The sequence below is a fragment of the Lactuca sativa genome, chromosome 6, assembly GCF_002870075.4.
Source record: "Lactuca sativa cultivar Salinas chromosome 6, Lsat_Salinas_v11, whole genome shotgun sequence".
Classification (NCBI taxonomy): domain Eukaryota; kingdom Viridiplantae; phylum Streptophyta; class Magnoliopsida; order Asterales; family Asteraceae; genus Lactuca; species Lactuca sativa.
The window spans coordinates 24,192,555-24,210,464 of record NC_056628.2 but is presented as its reverse complement, the minus strand read 5'-3'; the positions used below and the strand labels follow the sequence as shown (position 1 = coordinate 24,210,464).

At 34.9% G+C, this 17,910-nt stretch overlaps 2 protein-coding genes across 4 annotated transcripts; one reads left to right on the top strand and one right to left on the bottom strand.

Annotated features, from left to right (window-relative positions):
* Nucleotides 1-1,092: 1,092 nt before the first annotated feature.
* LOC111883017 (uncharacterized) lies at nucleotides 1,093-4,505 on the bottom strand. 3 transcript variants are annotated; one of them, XM_042895679.2, is made up of 10 exons: nucleotides 4,374-4,505; nucleotides 3,411-3,618; nucleotides 3,185-3,301; nucleotides 2,765-3,097; nucleotides 2,398-2,693; nucleotides 2,231-2,330; nucleotides 2,096-2,155; nucleotides 1,933-2,019; nucleotides 1,696-1,836; nucleotides 1,093-1,604 (listed from the first exon to the last, which is right to left on the bottom strand). In XM_042895679.2, exons 3-10 carry the CDS (start codon nucleotides 3,284-3,286, stop codon nucleotides 1,263-1,265), a joined length of 1,461 nt encoding a protein of 486 aa, XP_042751613.1. In that variant the 5' UTR covers nucleotides 3,287-3,301; nucleotides 3,411-3,618; nucleotides 4,374-4,505; the 3' UTR covers nucleotides 1,093-1,262. The 3 variants fall into 3 exon arrangements, with proteins under 3 accessions (XP_042751613.1, XP_042751614.1, XP_023735147.1); XM_042895680.2 differs by having other exon boundaries at nucleotides 4,378-4,496; XM_023879379.3 differs by lacking the exon at nucleotides 4,374-4,505 and adding an exon at nucleotides 3,857-4,280.
* A 9,085-nt stretch (nucleotides 4,506-13,590) lies between these two features.
* Nucleotides 13,591-17,232, top strand: LOC111882981 (4-hydroxybenzoate polyprenyltransferase, mitochondrial). Its single transcript, XM_023879341.3, has 10 exons — nucleotides 13,591-13,870; nucleotides 14,414-14,468; nucleotides 14,695-15,279; nucleotides 15,437-15,572; nucleotides 15,702-15,823; nucleotides 15,923-15,992; nucleotides 16,089-16,238; nucleotides 16,314-16,449; nucleotides 16,582-16,678; nucleotides 16,892-17,232. The coding sequence occupies exons 3-10, from the start codon at nucleotides 14,837-14,839 to the stop codon at nucleotides 16,959-16,961; spliced, it is 1,224 nt and encodes a 407-aa protein (XP_023735109.1). The 5' UTR covers nucleotides 13,591-13,870; nucleotides 14,414-14,468; nucleotides 14,695-14,836; the 3' UTR covers nucleotides 16,962-17,232.
* The last annotated feature ends 678 nt before the right edge of the window (nucleotides 17,233-17,910 follow it).

Sequence of the window (17,910 nt, the reverse complement as noted above, 5' to 3'; positions counted from 1 at the left end):
TTTATTGGCTTTGACATATCTTTGAGTTTGGTATTATTTTTTTAAATACTTGGAATCATTTATTTATATTTGATGTTTATGTTAAGTGTGACTTGAGAGTTGAAGACTAGAAATAAACCCAACACCGATTGTTGAAGACTAGTTAGGGTTTTAATTGTATTTTATATTGCCGTTTGAGCTTGTGAATAAGAATATTTTCTCATGACATGTACATGTAGGTTACCTTAATCGAACCACGTTAAATAATCAGTCTCGTGTGTATGACTTTATTCATGCTTATTCATGACAAAATTGTATTACGACTTATAAGCAATCTGAATCTTTTATTGGCTTTCACATATTGTTCAGTTTGGTATTATTTTTTTAAATCTTTGGAATCATTTCTTACTTGTATATTTGCTATATATGTTAAGTGTGACTTGAGAGTTGATGACCAGAAATAAACCCAACACAGATTATTATTTAGGGTTTTATGTATAATTCGCAACCTACTTGCTAGTTAGGGTTTTAATTGTATTTTATATTGGCGTTTGAGCTTATGAATAATAATATTTTTTCATGACATGTAGATGTAGGTTACATTAACCCGAACCACGTTAAATAATGTGTCTCATGTGTATGACTTTATTCATGCTTATTTATGACAACAAAAAACTACAAAGTGATCGGAGTAATCACAACAATACGATTAAACTGCAACTTGAAGAAGAAGACTAAACAGATTAGAATTTATCATTTTAGGTTGGAATTTTTGATGAAGAGCTTGAAGATAAGGGTGGTAGTGGCGAACATTTTTATTTTGTATTAAATCAAATAATAATAATTATTATTATAATAAATTTATGAGTAATGAAAAAGATATAATTAATTAAAAAAAGCCACGTGGACGTCATGTCAGCATGACTTGGGTGTGTTTTTGTGACTAAAATGACATGTCGTGGCATGTAAGCGTGGAAACCGAACAACACCTTCACATTGGCCAGCATGGCTTTTTTACATCAATTTTAAAAGTTTAGGGAGCTAGAGTGAACAAAAAATCAATCGATGACCAAATGGGATCAAAACCTTAAAGTTGGTAGGGCAAGAGTAAGATTAACCCAAAATTAGAAAATTATAAGAAAAGGGGGAGTGTTACATATTTCTTTCATTAAACAATCCAACACTCAGTCATATGATGATATTGCAAGTGTCGCAGACCAATTGTCATATATGTACGTACAATGATTCCTTCTTCCTAATGAACATACATAGAATAGATCCATTCATAACCACCAAGGCTTTTCACTTAAATCTTTGGAGAAAACATACCGAAATCTTGAATTATAAGGCATCCATTCAATGGTGTGGGATGTCTTTTTGCCTCCTACCCCTTTGTTATGCTCCATGCATTTCTCTATTGAATCACGAAGCTGCTTTTTGTCAACGTTTTCCATTATCCACTTGAGAAGACCTTCTTGACACATGTTGCCTTCTTTTCCAAATCTCTCAAGTAATTTGGGTATCAAAACTTTCTTTGATTTCTTCACCATTATGTTTGATTCAAGGAACTCCCTCTTTGCTAATTCTAGCTCCTCTTTGATGTTTGATGCTGTGTACACTTTTAGCTGCCAAAAGAGTGAACACAATATAATCCCATGATAGAAATAGAGAAAATAATATAAAAGAATATTGAGAAAGTTTTTTTTTTTTTTTTACCACAGGATCAGATGAAGTTCCAGTGCAAAGAGCAAAGCACAAAAGTGGTTGATAATTCTCAAGACCCAACTTTGTACTAATACGTTGTCTTTCTTCTCCACATTTTTTCCACAATGCATTTGAAAGAATGGTCTCCAGCCACTAAGTATAATTGGTTTATATGTACAATTATGAATTATCACTAAGTAACTATCATATTTAGTTAAGGATTAATGAATTGGAAAAAAGATGTAGTACCTTTCCAACCCTAGGGGTGCGTAACCTAAATATTGCTTGCTCAATAGTATTTGCACTTATTACATGCCCACTGATCTTGTAAGCAGCCTGCACTACACAGAGAGAAATCAACATTATTGACATATTAATAAAAAGTGTAATTTGATAATAGAAAGTACACTACCTTGTGAAATAAGGTTAACCTTCTCAAAGAGCTGTGGGGTATTCCATATGCCAGATATGCCTGCAAATACCAAAATCAAGATCTCGTGAGAGAGAGGAATTAATAATTATACATCTTGAGTCAGCAAATACTTACATGCATAATCATGGAATTATACATATTGATCCAAAATGCAGTCTGAGCATTTGTTTCCATTTGGCTCAAATTCAACCTCTCCAGTTGTTCCACTAAAACTCTGAATACATGTTTAATAATAAATCACATAGTAACTAGTAAGTAATCATGCATAAACACTTAGTTACCTATAACTATTTATGGCATAAGATGCACGAGAGAAGTTGTTGTTGTGAGTTGATATCCAACATATTTCAACCATTGACTTGCAATCCTCTCCATTGGTAATAGAGAGTGAAGACGATTTCTTATTTGTTGTTGATGATGATGATGATGATGATGGAGTGCGAAGCCAACAGTATGCAGCAGCCATACATTTCACCATCTCTTCTGATAATCTGCTGGGGCACTCGTAAAGATGATCTTTTAAACTTAACTGTAAACAAGGTTTCTTTCTGGATGAAGACTGGTTTCCCTTCATCTCCTATTCATTCAGAGATGCATTATTAGTTAATTGTCACCAAAAAGGTAAAGCAGATAATTTTTTTTTCACACCTTCACTATTTCATCTGAGCAACTGTTAGCTTTGCTATGCCTTATCTTGGACTGCAATAAGCTTCCTTTCCCAGCATTCATGGTGGAAAGAGCATGAAAGTTTCGGAAAGGGAAGGTTTTTGAAGAACAAAAGGTGCTGGAGATAATCGTTGGATGCTTCCTTGAACTTGATATTGATTCCTTCTTCATTGCATGTGCAGGAGAAGTCTGGACTGAAGTTTGTTTGGAAGATACACATTGTTCAAAAATGGACCTGTATAGAGATAGAACATGCTGCTCGCGATTCACAACCTCTTCCTCAAGTAATTCGATCTCAGCAATTAACCCCTTTGTCTACATCAACAAAACACTCGGTATTTGAATTTGAGGTGTAGATAATTAACAATGAAGAATCGAATGTGTACATTGTAGAATACTCACGTGATTTGCAGAATGCCTATGCCCAGGGGACAAACTGCTAGATGTTCGACCTAATGCTCTCTCAAGCAACATCCGCATTGATTTCTCTTGCTGCAACCGCATTTGAAGTTGCTCGATCTGTAATTCAAATGTGCGATGTAGTTTATATTAATAAAATCATACAAAAGGTACAATTTCGCTTTAAAAATTTGATAAATGGTTAAAAACACATCAATCGTATGCTTACATCCTTTTCCAATGAATCCTTTTGATTTGATGCAACATCTGTGTCCTTGTTGCTGTTAGATTCATGAAGAGAAGAATGCAGGACGCTACTCCTTGCATCGCAATGAAGTCCCTGTTTAGAATTGATTTCTCTTACTGTTGATTGGTTCCGATTCTCTTTAGAATGTGAAGCTCCTCCTGCTCTCAAAGCATGAATAGGCCCAGAAGCACTGAAAGGGATCATCAGAAAGACTTATTGTTAAGAGAAAACTTTATCGCAAAATTTGCTCATGAAATCAGACACATTTACACTCAAGCATAACTTGAACAAGATTGAGCTTCAAACAGTGAACTAAAGATGAAACCAACTGACTGTGAAATCATAATAGCGTCACGATATTAAAAGATGAGCCACACATGATTCATTAAAAAACTAGGATCAAAGGACAAAATGTAAACGAAATTCACCTCTTAGAACGCTTGTGTTGTCCATGAACATCTGTATGTTCATCATTACCAACATACACCATTCTCATGTTTGTTTCTTAATTTCAACAACACTCAAAGCATGTCTGACTCTCTGCTTTAATGAAACTAATAGCACAATCACTTTAAGAAAGTAATACACATTTCACTTCACAGTTCACACCAAACACAATTTCGTAACAAGTTCGTGTAAATCATTCATGCGCCTTGTGGTAAATACAAGAAGATATACTCGTCATTAAATGATGGCATGACTGTTGTTGGTAATCGTTTCGGAAAACGACAAAAGGTGATATAAATGGCGTCAGACAGAGGTAATATGATGAATGTTGTGATCATAAATTCGACGATAAACGTATAATAAATTATATTTGGATTTTCTTTTCTCTTATAATATCATATTGTTTTTTGAATTCAATGATCAAACGGCTGAATGTGCAATAAGTTAGAGGAATAAAATCAATTAGAGCATTCTATAAACCCTAAATTGGGATTTTACCTACAGTTGCAGTAGCTGATACAAAAACCGAATTGAATACTGTCACTATTGTGTTGTTGATGGCATTGAATGAAAGGATTTAATTCGCCTGTCTTCCCCCTTCACTCGTCATAATCAAGAACTGGTTTTTTACCACGCAGATAGATATTTCATATTTTCATTTCATTTAAAAAAAGGTTTTGTTATGAGGTCAAAAAGTCAACAACTTTAAAAAATAGATAAATTTTGAGAAATTGTCCTCTCATTGTTTAATTTTTTTTTTTTATATCAGAATAGAATTTATAAAACTTTTTTTTTATGAATGGTTCCTTCCAATAAAATTTAGGATGTCCCTTTAAATAAAACTTAGAACACCATAACTCCTTACGGCTAACATTGTTAGTTTTTCTATTAAATATAACGTTAAAAGATTATATTGTACATGTCATTCTTTTATTTCATTATTAACCGGACATTCTTTCTCGTAAAGTCATTGCAATCAACGAAAGGACTAGACCTAACAATAGAGCGTGTTTGGAATGAATCGGCCTTGACCCAAACCTTTTTACCAGAATTCAAAATCTGATCCTAAACCCGCTATGTAACTCGCATGGTTTTGAATAATCAAACTCATACTTTTATCCACCGAATCAACAGATATTTAAATCCGTTTCGTAACCTGTATGTTTTCTAAATAACCAAACATATTTTACTTAATTATTAAAATAAGTTTTTTTAAATAAAAAATGTCTACTATAACTTAATACTTAAAATAACAATTTTAAAAAAAATAAATAAATGTCGATTTAGAAAATTTATTATGTACTTGAGGACTTTCAATTGGAATTAAAAATCATCATTCCAACAACTTCTAATTGTTTTTTTTATTGTTGATCGCTATAATAAAGAATAGTGATTGCAAACTTTATTCCAATTGATAGATGATTTTATTGATGTATAAATGACATTGAAGATTGCTTGATAAAATATAAATGAAATGAATTCATGATTCTTGGCAGTAAACTGGAAGTCTGGGTATCGACTCCTCGAGCCTTAGGGAAACACAATTTGACAATTTCCCTTTGGACTTTCAATTGGAATTAAAAATAAAAATAAATGATAAACAATATAAAATATAAATATATAAGTTGAAGATTTATTCGGGGCGGGTTATAAACGGAGAGGATCAGTGATGATCCATACCAGACCCTTTTAATAAAAGGCTTAGTCATGTCATTAAAAGATAAATGAATAAAAGATTACGCTCCAAACCCATATAATTATTATACGTTTGGATCATATCAATGTCAAAACTCGCTCCATTGCCAAGTCTAGCAAGGACCAGGTAAGCCAATTAGGTCAATGCCAAATACACCAAATTCCAATTTTCAACCTTTTTGTTGCACAAACACTTCAAAAAAAAATTCATATTCAAACCCACGGAAGGGAAAATGTATTCTTATTTCGTTATTTCAATTGATGATTTTTAATTTAAAAGCCTCTAAAATGTATGAGCATCATATGGAAGTCCTGAACTCTACTTTCCAATGAGAACCCGCTTCTGCTTTCAGATTTTCTTCATATCCTTTTACTTGATCTTATTTAGTGTTTATGGTATATGTCAAATTGACCAACAATTGATTTTAATGAAGTTGAAGAACAAATCACACTTTAATTATTTGTTATCATCAAACTTATTGTCTTGGGACCCAAATACAACATATTGTTGCACCTAGGTAGGTGTTAGAGATTGCATGAAAGAGTATTTATGACAACCAATCAATTAGAGATGTGTTGGTGTATAATTGTCTCATCGAATGGGTGGTAGTGAAGGAGGCATATGTGGTGGATGTAGTGGTGTAGGTGATGAGGGTGTACAAGGTAGTGAAATAGGATCCGTCGTGGGGGATTTTAAATACACCCGAAAAAAAAGTCATAACCACCTATTTAAAACCATTAGCAGTAATTTCAATTAAAAAAATATTTAAAATGTAATGATAGTATATAGGAATGACAGATTAACGGTGACGACGTTTCAAAACTAATGTTTTTGTTTAGAGTAAAATGGAGAAATGGTCCTTGTGCTTTGGTTTTATTTTTATTTTTTTCCCTAATTTAAAAATTAATAAGTTATATCCCTATAGTTTATAAATATTACACTTTTAGTCCTTATTTCATATAAAGACATTAACTTATTCTTCTTTTTTCTTTTTTATTTTCTTTTAAAAATTTATTATTATTATTATTATTATTATTATTATTATTATATAACAATTTTATTTGTTCTTTATTTTAATAGAGTTTGTGTAGATTTCATATAATTTTTTTTACCTTTTCAAATTAATTATAAACTTTTCGGTTTAAATTCGAGTTTGTTTATGATTCGAACAATAAAAAATAGCGATCACAAACAATTAAACGAACAATAAAAAAATATGATATGATATTTTTTCACAACTATAACAAATAAAATTATCATTTTCAATTACCACCGTTTTTTCAAACACTGTCATATTTTAATTTTATTAATTATCAGGGACATCAACTACATGAATATTATAATTATTATGCGGTGCATGCGGTGGAATATATGCATTAAGTCGAGCATTATACAATATTTCTCATACAGTGGCATGTTCTGATTTATGGTAACGCCAAAGTGACAAAATTATAGGCATTGGATGTGATTCTTGTTAATCAACTTTTACGTAATGACCATTATAAACGAAGGCGATAATAATAGATCTATGATGTGAGATGTCTTGCGGGCCATGCCAAAGCGGAAAACATGTCGACGAACCTTGTTTGTCTAAAAAATAGACGATTACACCATACTTATTAGTTATTAGCAATGAGGAATCCAGTATCCGGCATAATCAACCAATATTCACTTTGTGCAGAACGCAATCCAATGAAACTCAACGAGTGATGTACATTGTTTATATCATCCTGAAAATCATTGCATATCGGCCCTAATTTTCTAATAACTCGTTGTGTAATTCTGAGCGGATTTGACGCCAATAATTTTGACTATACCCGAGGGAGACAACTATTGCCCGAAGTCCACAATTTCCATCTCCCTCCGTATCTTTAATGTTTGTAACGTACGGATGAAATTCATTTGGAATTTCACTCATAAGTGAATTTGAATAAAATGTTGAAGGTTGTTGAAATGAAAATGTATTGTGCATCTCTGGTTACTGGTTTTAATTCAAACTGATTAGACCCGTTATAATCTGACTTAGACGTCGCAAAACTATGTCTACGAGGATATTAAGTCGTTGGATCTTGAGTAGGCAGAACAGTAGGTCTTGTTTGTGTACTCAACCACGAACGTCCACTTGGTATCTTTTTTTTTGTGGGAAGTAGGTTCCCGAAGCGAAGTTGTTGGTGGTGAAAATATATCTTTTAACTTCCGCACCCAACTGAACTTACTAGATCTTGATTGTTTTTTCAGCTGTGTGTTAGACGTTTGGCCTTTAACATCAACATCATCATCTTCTAGTCGGATGCATGGATCTAAATTATTTTTTTCCAAAAGTTATGAATGGAATCAAGTGGTATTGGATTTTCATTTTTTAAATATACCGCTTGTTCGTGCGCACATGGTAGTCTGTGACTAGTACGCAGTTGACATCCACAATTTTCAAGGAATTTGATTTGTTCAAATTCCTTGAAAATTATTTCAAGTGCATAAGTTGAAACATTACCAACCAAATATCTGAAAATTGGATGGACGAAACGATGTCGTGCAATAATCATGCTCTGTCCTAAACTTGCTTTGATAACATAGTCTTGTGACTGAACAACATCATGAATTCTTGGTAATACTGTCGCTAAATTTGGTTATGATGAGTCCAAGTATAATTTTACTTTGGCATGCTGACTCTCCACTCTATTAGTTGTGTAATTCCCAAAATGGAGAAATATGTCAGTCCAAACAGATACAAACTTTTTTTATATTGTGTCAACCACGTTTTCTTCAAGTAAGTAATAACTTCTGAAACATAATACACTTACATCAATTTTGAATATATATATATATATATATATATATATATATATATATATATATATATATATATATATATATATAAACTAACAAATCTAAAAGATATGTTAAATAAATACCTTTATAGTCCACCAAAATGTTTTCGACTTGTAAGAGATTGGAATTGTATGCTTCCTCAGTTTCAGATTCACCTAAAAAATATTTTTTTGATTAGATACAAGTAAACTTATTGACTAATAACAATATTAATAAATCTAAAAGTTTATATCATGTTAGTTTCAAATTTTGACGTGTCACTAATGAAGTAAGTATTTTCATTCTTGTCATCTTGAGATGCATTGTTTGTGTAAATATCATTAGCCTAATCAATACATACAAATATAAATATGTGATATATAAAAACATAAATATATGAATAATAATAAACAAACATACCTCGTAATTGAACTCATCAAACGGTGACAAATATTCTGGCAAACTCATTTTCTTTTACTTAGCCTATCGTTTTGCAAACTATCGTACACTGAAAATGAAGTTTGGGACACATTCATTAATAGTAATGTAACGACCAAAAATTTAAACCAATTTAAAATTTTCGAAAACAACTCGATTCCATTAAAGTTATTACAAAAAGGTTTTCATTACAGTTTATTTTAAGTATTCCCAGAATCTCATCACAACATAAACACGATGAGCGGTACGATCACGCCTTCGCCTTGCCACGGTCTCCTGTAGAACCTGAAAAACATAAAACCACAACTGTAAGCCCGAAATCTTAGTGAGATATCCCCAAAATACCAACCACATATACCAAACACGCATAACATGCCATAACATATCCGATCACAGGACAGTCATGCACTTCGGGTCTACTGTGTGACTGGTCCGCCGCACCGGCCAACAGTCCACCTGGTCCACCCTCTGAGTCTAGCCATAATCCTCGAGTCTGCAGTGGGATTGGTCCGCCTGCACCGGGCCTTCAATCCACCTGGTCCACTCTCTAAATCTAACCACATACATCGAGTCTGCAGTGTGATTGGTCCGCCCTCACCGGGCCTACAATCCACCTGGTCCACTCTCTGAGTCTACAGTATGACTGGTCCGCCTGCACCGGGCCTTCAGTCGGCCTGGTCCACTCTCCGAGCCTCGGCACGTCTGGTCCGCCCTCTTGGGGCCTACAGCCTATCCGGACCACTCGCTGGGCCTTCGGGACAACCGGTCCGCCCTGGGTATCTTGGCCTACAGCACAAAGCAGGACCCGCCTCAACCCAACTCCAGTCCAAACAACCATGTGCACATAAACATACAATCACATAACAATTCACAGTCAACTAACCAATCAAACAGATCACATGTCATATCATCATCCTAACCAGGATATCGACCTAACAGGTCACTAACATAGCATCACCCTACATCTCAGAATACCAATCTCAATCAGGCCTCTAACACATACCATCCTAGCTACTAGTATGCAACATATCAAGCAATAACATCAAATACCCGGATCTCAATCCGATAAAGGGCCGGCCATAGTACCTTAGACCCTGTTGATATAGTGAGGATAACTCACCTTGAAACTGCCGACTGAACAGATAATCCAAGCTGCTCCGATCACTGATACGATCTCCACCACTGGACAATCACCAAGGCACTAAACTCAAAACAATAACCAACAATTACCAAAATGCCCCTGGAAACCACTGGTCAACCCTTGGTCAAAGTCAAAGTCAACCCCTGACTGACTCTACTCGCCGAGTCAACCCGATGACTCACCGAGTCCCCATGCTCAGAATTCCCCCAATCCGCAACTCAACTCGCCGAGTCACCCCGAGACTCGCCGAGTCCAACAACTCTGAGTCCACTCACACACAACTCACCAAGTCATCCTTTGACTCACCGATTCACGGCTCAACCAGAAAAGATTGGGACTCTTCGACAAGACTCGCCGAGTCTAAGGCTATCTTCAACCTACTCGCCGAGTTGTTCTTCCAACTCGTCGAGTTCCAGGCCATCTTCATCCAACTCGCCGAGTTGTTCTTCCAACTCGTCGAGTCCCAACCTATCTTCAAGCAACTCGTCGAGTCTACCCATGTGACTCGCCGAGTACCATCGGTCTGAATCTATACAGAAGCATTCCAGGCCATGCAATTGATCCAAAACATAGATCTAGCCTCCTACAACCCATCCATCACGTAAAGTGGCAAACTTTACGTGAATCCAAAGAGTTCTAGGCCTTTTACAGTTTAGGGCTAGGGTTTGGGACATGATAGCTTCACTACACACTCAAACACAGGGACTTTCATGCATTCCAACCCTTCTCCATTCCAGATCTGAGGTAGCAACCTCATATCTAACCTCTAAACTCCAAAACACCAAAAGATATGATCTCTAACACCCCCAAAATGAATGATCTAGACAATAGCAGCTCAAACAATGAAATGATACCTCAAAAGGAAGCTCCAAGAGAAGATTAACCCGAATCCTTGCAAAGCCCTTTGATCCAAGTCTCTTTTCCTTCAAGATCTCTTCAACAACCACCTCTCCAAGCTCCAATTCACTCAACAATGGGGTTTCCTCACGAAATTAGGGTTTCTGGAACTCAAGGGATGATAAGGAGGTTGGGGAGGAAACATAATGTTCTTTATATAGGGCTCAACCTCCGGATTTAGGGTTTTCTCCATTCAGCGCCTACTCGCCGAGTCTATCTTACTGACTCGCCGAGTCGGCCGCTTAATACGCGACCAAGTCGCGACTCTACTCGCCGAGTCCACCCATGGACTCGCCGAGTTCCCCTTCCAATTTTACTCTTTTAGCCCTTCAACTATACTCTTGCTATTCCGGGATGTTACAAGTAAAACTTTAGGCATGAAAAAATACTATATAAATTATAGGCTAAGTTAAAGGATGATAAATGTAAATATAGTTCTATTATTTTGATTTGATCGTAGTGGTATTCATTTACACCGCACTAAAATAAAGATATGATATTTATTGTAAATATAGGGTAAGTTAAAGGACCATAAATATAAATATAGTTATTAGTTTTGCCTGGGGAATGTTATTATCTTTTATAATAAAGAAGGGTATAAACTGAAAATATTTACATTCGTGTGTATATGTGTGTGAAAAAGTTGAAATATCAATATATTAATAATATATTAACAAGGATTGAAAGTAATTTTTTTAAAATAAAGATGGGTATAAATTAAAAAATATATTTTAACTATAAGGGGTAAAAGTGTTAAAATTATTTCATCTTTGATAATATATTATAAAATAAAAGATATAAAAAAATATAGTAAAATATGGGATTATGAAGTTAATTAAAAAATATAAAAAATACATAAAAGTCTTAAAGTCTTGTCAATTTGGGTTTAAAAATATAGGGTAAATTACACCAATCATCCGTCGTGCATATGCCAGAAAACGTGTTTAGTCCCTATTTTCAAAAATTAACTCGGGCTATCCCTCGTTTGCTTAAAATGTGCACACTTCGTCCCTGAAAGACGATTTTGTTGCAAACTTAGTCCATACCAAATTTGAAATGACCAAAATACCCTTGTATTTTTTTTTAAAACTAATTTAATGCTTTTATTATGATTTTCAATTAAAAACTAAATAATAAAAGTACCCTCCCCTTCATCACCCCAACTCATTCACAATCGGAGAGATACAAACACACATACAAAATCGACGATTAGAGGGAAAACGGAGACCTTCAACTCATCGTCCAATCACCGATGACCATCCTCTGACGAAACTTCCCCACCCCTTTTATTGTGTTACTGATCGAGAAAACCATAAACACACTAGTTGTATATCGATGGTGGTGGTTTAGGATGGGTTTTCAGGGAGGATATATAGGTGGTGGGTTATGCAAAATTAGAAAAGAGAGCAGGAGAAGGATATCGGTGGTGGGTTCACGATGATAAGAAATAACAAGCTTCCCCTCCGGCCCATAAAACCATCTTGTATTTTTGATAATATCTGTGAGCATGCTCTAATGCAACCTCCGTTTTCCTAATTCTAGGTTTTTCATTGATGCACACAATGCTGCTTCCAAAGCTTTTGTATTTCCGATTTTCATTTTATTGTATTTAGGTCTTTTAAATGAAGTTTTCCCGATTACAGGTTCCACCCATGCTTCTAAGGTTGGTTCTTTACATTTTTCTGACTTCCAAATCTATAAACTTCCAATCGTTTTCACTTTCTTCATTTGCAATGCCTTTTGATGTGTGAGGTGTTCTAACATGTGTGTTGGTTTGGTTTTCATCTATGCATCCAAAAAAGCATTTTCAATCTCTGTTATCTCCTTTCCACTTCCGACGAAGAATCTGTTCTTAGGTTAAGCTGATTTCAGAAGATTAAGTTGATTTCATTTGGGTTTGATTTTGATGGGTTTTTGCATCAGTTTGATTTCATACGACTTGATGATCTTGTCTATTTGTGTTGGGGTTTTTGTCGGCATTGGTGAAGGGAAGGTGAGAAAGAGGGAGACGAATTTAGGTAGAAGGAGCTGGGATTTGGGGAAGAGTGGGGATTAATTGTTTTCTTCTTTTAATTTAAAACTGATAAACAAATAAAAGAAAATGGAAAAATAAATTAAGGGCAAAATAGTCATTTCAAGTCAATAGGGATGAAATGTGCAAGTTTAAAACAAATAAGGGACAATCCGAGTTAATTTTTGAAAATAAGGACTATACACGCTTTCTGACATATACACGAGGGACGATTGGTGTAATTTACCCAAAGATATAAAAGTGGTTTTGACTTTAATTAGTTTCAACCCAATTTTTGGGTGTGTTTTAACAACACCCGTTTTTTTTTAAAAAAAAATCCGAAATAAAACGGTTTAGATTTTTATAAAACTTATTTGTAATTGGTTGTTAAAAAATGGGTCCAATTTTTTATCAGTTAAAAATAGATACCTCTGATCTCGGGCCGACCCTATTTCCATAGGGACCAACCCAGTTTCCAACCTAGTCCCATATCTCATGACCCAACACCCATGCACCACCAAACCAAATGCAACTTATGATCCAACTCAACTCCCGCATCAGTATTCTTGTTAGTCAAAGATCTCCCACATATGAGCCAACAAGACTTTCAACTCATACCGGCCCAAATTCGAACGTAATGAACCAACAATGTAAAAGACCCTAATCCTTCCTCTTCATTAGTCAAAGATTGACCAAATATTAACCACCTCTGGGACTTAACACTACTTAACCATGAAAACATATGATAGACTCACAAAACTTGTCGATCATATTGAAAACTTTTCGATCACTTTGTTAGAGGTAGCTCCGAATCTGTATTCAGAGCGTTTGGTTATACACCATCTTAATAAGTAGAAACAATCGACGCCTCTTCTCTCTCAACCCTCCGACGCTCCACTCCTCCACAGCTCTCCTGCTTCGCATCTCCGGCGCCACCCTCCTACACCTTCGCATCTCCGTCGCTACCCTCCGGCGCCACCGTCGCATAGCAGATGTCGCTCCAGGTATATACCGTTCTTCAGTTTTCCTTTTTTTTTTTCTCTCCCCCAAATACGCTGAAATCGGGTTTCTTTTTTTTTTTTGCTGAAATCGATGGTTAGCTGTTTTTTTGCTGAAATTATTTGATGGAATTATGTCTGATGTCAAGGAATCTGTGCTGGTTTTGCTGAATTTTTTTTTTCTGAGTCGAATTATGTTCTGATGCAAAATTTCTAAAATTATCCTCCACATTTGATTGATGAAATTGTTTGTTGATTTTGCTGAAAAGTTATGAAGTTTGAATTGGATGATCCCCTGTCTGGATTCTGTATACTATTGAATGTTGGATGTCTTTACTCTCTTTTTGTTTCTTTTCTAGTAACATACCTATGTTTGACTCCATTTCAGAATGAAATTAGAGTTTCACAGTTACTGGTTTGGATATATGTATTTCAAAGCAAAAATATCTTCATTTATTTGCAAGACAGTTAAATATCATACTAGCAATGATCAGAATTCATGTATATTATGTGCATTTTTATCATTATGAGGACATGCTCTATGTGCAGGCTGTTTAGAAACCACCCAAGAAACATGGATTTGCAAGGAATCGATCAACTTCCGGTTGTTGTGTGTTTTTCTTTAAGTAGCGATATTTTTCATTTACATGTTCAAGAACAGATCTGATTGTATACATTATTTCAATAATTTTTATCCAAAATTGTAACTATTTTACTTTTATACGCTAGTTTTGTGCAAATTATACATTATATCCACTTAACATGCTTACCAAAAGGATTATTAAGCACAACTATTCAGACGTCTAACGAAACAGTATGTTTTTATTCAGATGCGGATTTTTCAGCTGTGTGCCATTCATATGTATGAATAATTCAGACCCTGAAGAATTCCTAGGAACTTTATACATTAAAGAAAGTTCAATGCGAAAATCAATTTCCCAAGCTCTTGTCTTTCTATAACCCTAGCTAAAGATGGCGTTATTACTCCGTTTCTCTCGATCTTCTCGTTATCTTCAACCCTTGCATCAGCATATCTCACTCACACTCTCTCAATCCATTTCCCCTCATCTAACAAATCCCCCACCTCCAAAACCTAGTTTAAACCACTATTACTCTGACCACAGACAAAATCACGAATTTTACATTCCTAATTTTGATAACTCCAAGTTTAAATACTTTGATTTGATTAGATTAGGCCAGAGTTGTGGCATTTCCACGTCTTCGCATAGTTTAAGGGATGAAGAAGAAAAGGCAAAACGTGATGAGGAGTTGAAGAACAACAAGGGTTCTTCTTCTTCTTCTTCTTCTGTATCTTGGATTGATTTGTATTTGCCTGAAAAGATTCGGCCCTATGCACATCTTGCTCGGCTGGATAAGCCTATTGGGACTTGGTTACTAGCCTGGCCATGTATGTGGTAAGATTTATACTTTTGACTTTCTTTATAAACAGTATTCTTTGTTTTGAAAATGGAGGATGATCAATTTTGCTTAAAATTACAACTATAAAACAGAAAGTTGGTTCTTTCTTGGAATGGCTGATGATGTATGTACCCTAACTCATATGTAATGTAGGTCAATCACATTAGCAGCCTCCCCTGGAAACCTTCCTGATATGAAGATGTTGACACTATTTGGTTGTGGAGCTTTTCTATTAAGGGGTGCTGGATGTACTATCAATGATCTGCTTGATCGAGATATTGATACAAAGGTCTATAAACATAAACTTATATTATATGTCTCTAAGTTATTTTGAATGTTCTGAGCATATCATTATATGTCCATGCTGCATGTATGTATGTGATGTGATAGTAATGAATCAATTAGCTTATTGATGCAGGTGGAACGAACGAAGTCAAGGCCAATTGCAAGTGGTGCATTAACACCATTTCAAGGGGTTTCTTTTCTTGGTTTTCAATTGCTTTTGGGTCTTGGTATCCTTCTTCAGCTTAACAACTATAGGTAGGTCCGTATATCAACTTCTATAGTAAATGCATAGTTTTCCATAGAAGAAAGTTCCTTTCAGCTCTGATGATTACTACTGTTTTGTTTGTTATACAGCCGCATATTGGGTGCTTCATCATTGCTACTTGTCTTTTCGTATCCCCTTATGAAAAGGATTACATTTTGGGTGGGTTAAAAATCCATTTCATATAGTCCTTTATCTTTTTGTCTTTTTGTTAGGTAAAATTACACATGGACATCTATGTTTGTTTGCACTTTGCAGCCTCAAGCATATCTTGGTTTAACTTTTAATTGGGGAGCCTTACTAGGATGGTCTGCCATTAGAGGAAGCCTAGATCCTGCTGTTGTTTTGCCTCTGTATCTTTCTGGTGTGTTTTGGACACTTGTCTACGATACAATATACGCCCATCAGGTAAAAGAGAGTAGTTAACTATATAGGCTAGATTGTTCATTCATGTTGATTACACACATATACATATATATACAGGATAAAGAAGATGATAAGTTAGTTGGAGTTAAGTCTACAGCCTTGAGATTTGGGGATTCCACAAAGAAATGGGTAACTGGATTCGGAGTTGCTTGCATTTGTAGCCTTGCACTCAGTGGCTTCAATGCAAATCTTGGTAATACTTTTACTTTTTTTATTGGTATGAGTAAATTGGTTTTCTAAACTTGGAATCTTTATAAAAATATATGTATAATGTGTTTGAAGTTTGATGGCATAATAATGTGCTGATATGAAGTGGGTGAAACAGGATGGCCATATTATGTGTTTTTGACAGGGGCATCAAGCCAGTTAGCATGGCAAATTTGGACAGTAGACACGTCATCTGGAGCCGATTGCAGTAGAAAGTAAGTCATTTTTTTACTAGTGATAATGACTAATATATAGCCTGAAAAAAAGTAAGTCATTTTACATAATGGGTATAATAATAACTGAAGTCTTTAATGGGTAAAAAAAATATAAGTATGTTGTTGTTATGGGTAAAAACTAAAAAGAGTCAAGTATGTTGCTATTTTGTCATGCATATGATGCTTATTTTGGATGTGTGATTTGGGTTGTAGATTTGTGTCAAACAAGTGGTTTGGAGCTATTGTGTTTGGTGGCATTCTGGTGGGCAGATTATCGTCATAATGATAATGTTCTTTTGAGCTTCTTATGGCGAAAGATTTTTGAAAATATTTGTTATTTATAGGCCCATTTATATTAGATACATTCAAAGTAAACTGTAAAAGTGAAACCACATATAAAAGATGTGGAATTTTCTGTTAGTTTGAAGGAACGACAATGTAATAGAGGAGTATGGAGAAATGAAAAGAAAGAAATGGAATTTATTCTATTTCTCTTGTTTGTATAACATAAGGAATGCAGAAATTAGAAATAAAAGTGATTCCCTTTCCCAGTTTGTTGCTTGTTTGGTGATGTTTTTTGCTTGTTGGGTGATGTGATGTATCATAGTATCATGTATGTAGTGCAGTTTATGGTAGAGGTCTTTTTCCTTGTTCTTTGTTGTGTGTAAGGGCCACTCCAAGGAGATTTCAGGCCCAAGGTGATGAGGCCCTTTTAAGTAAAGAACTATAGTTAGTTACAATCTTTAAATATTACTCCTTCCTTCCCAAAATTATTGTCCACCAAACAAAAAACATACAGATTAAGAAAAGAGTAAATTACACGAATGGTCCCTATGGTTTAGGGTAATTTGCATGTTTGATCCTTAACTTATTTTTTTAACTCGGAAGGTCCCTACTGTTTGTTTTTTTACACGCTTAGTCGCTGTCTTACCTAAAAAGACTATTTTGTCATTGATTTTTTTAATTTATTTAAATAAACACACCCCTAACTCCACCTTTTCACTTTACCTTACATACCTCACCATTTTTTCCTATTTAAATAATAGTCTTTTTAGGTAAGACAGAGACCAAATGTGTAACAAAAACAAACAGTAGGGACCAAACACCTAACAAAAACAAAATAGCAGGGACCTTCCGAGTTAAAAAAATAAGTTAGGGACCAAACGTATAAATTACCCCAAACCATAGGGACCATTCGTGTAGTTTACTCTTAAGAAAACATTAGTTACTAC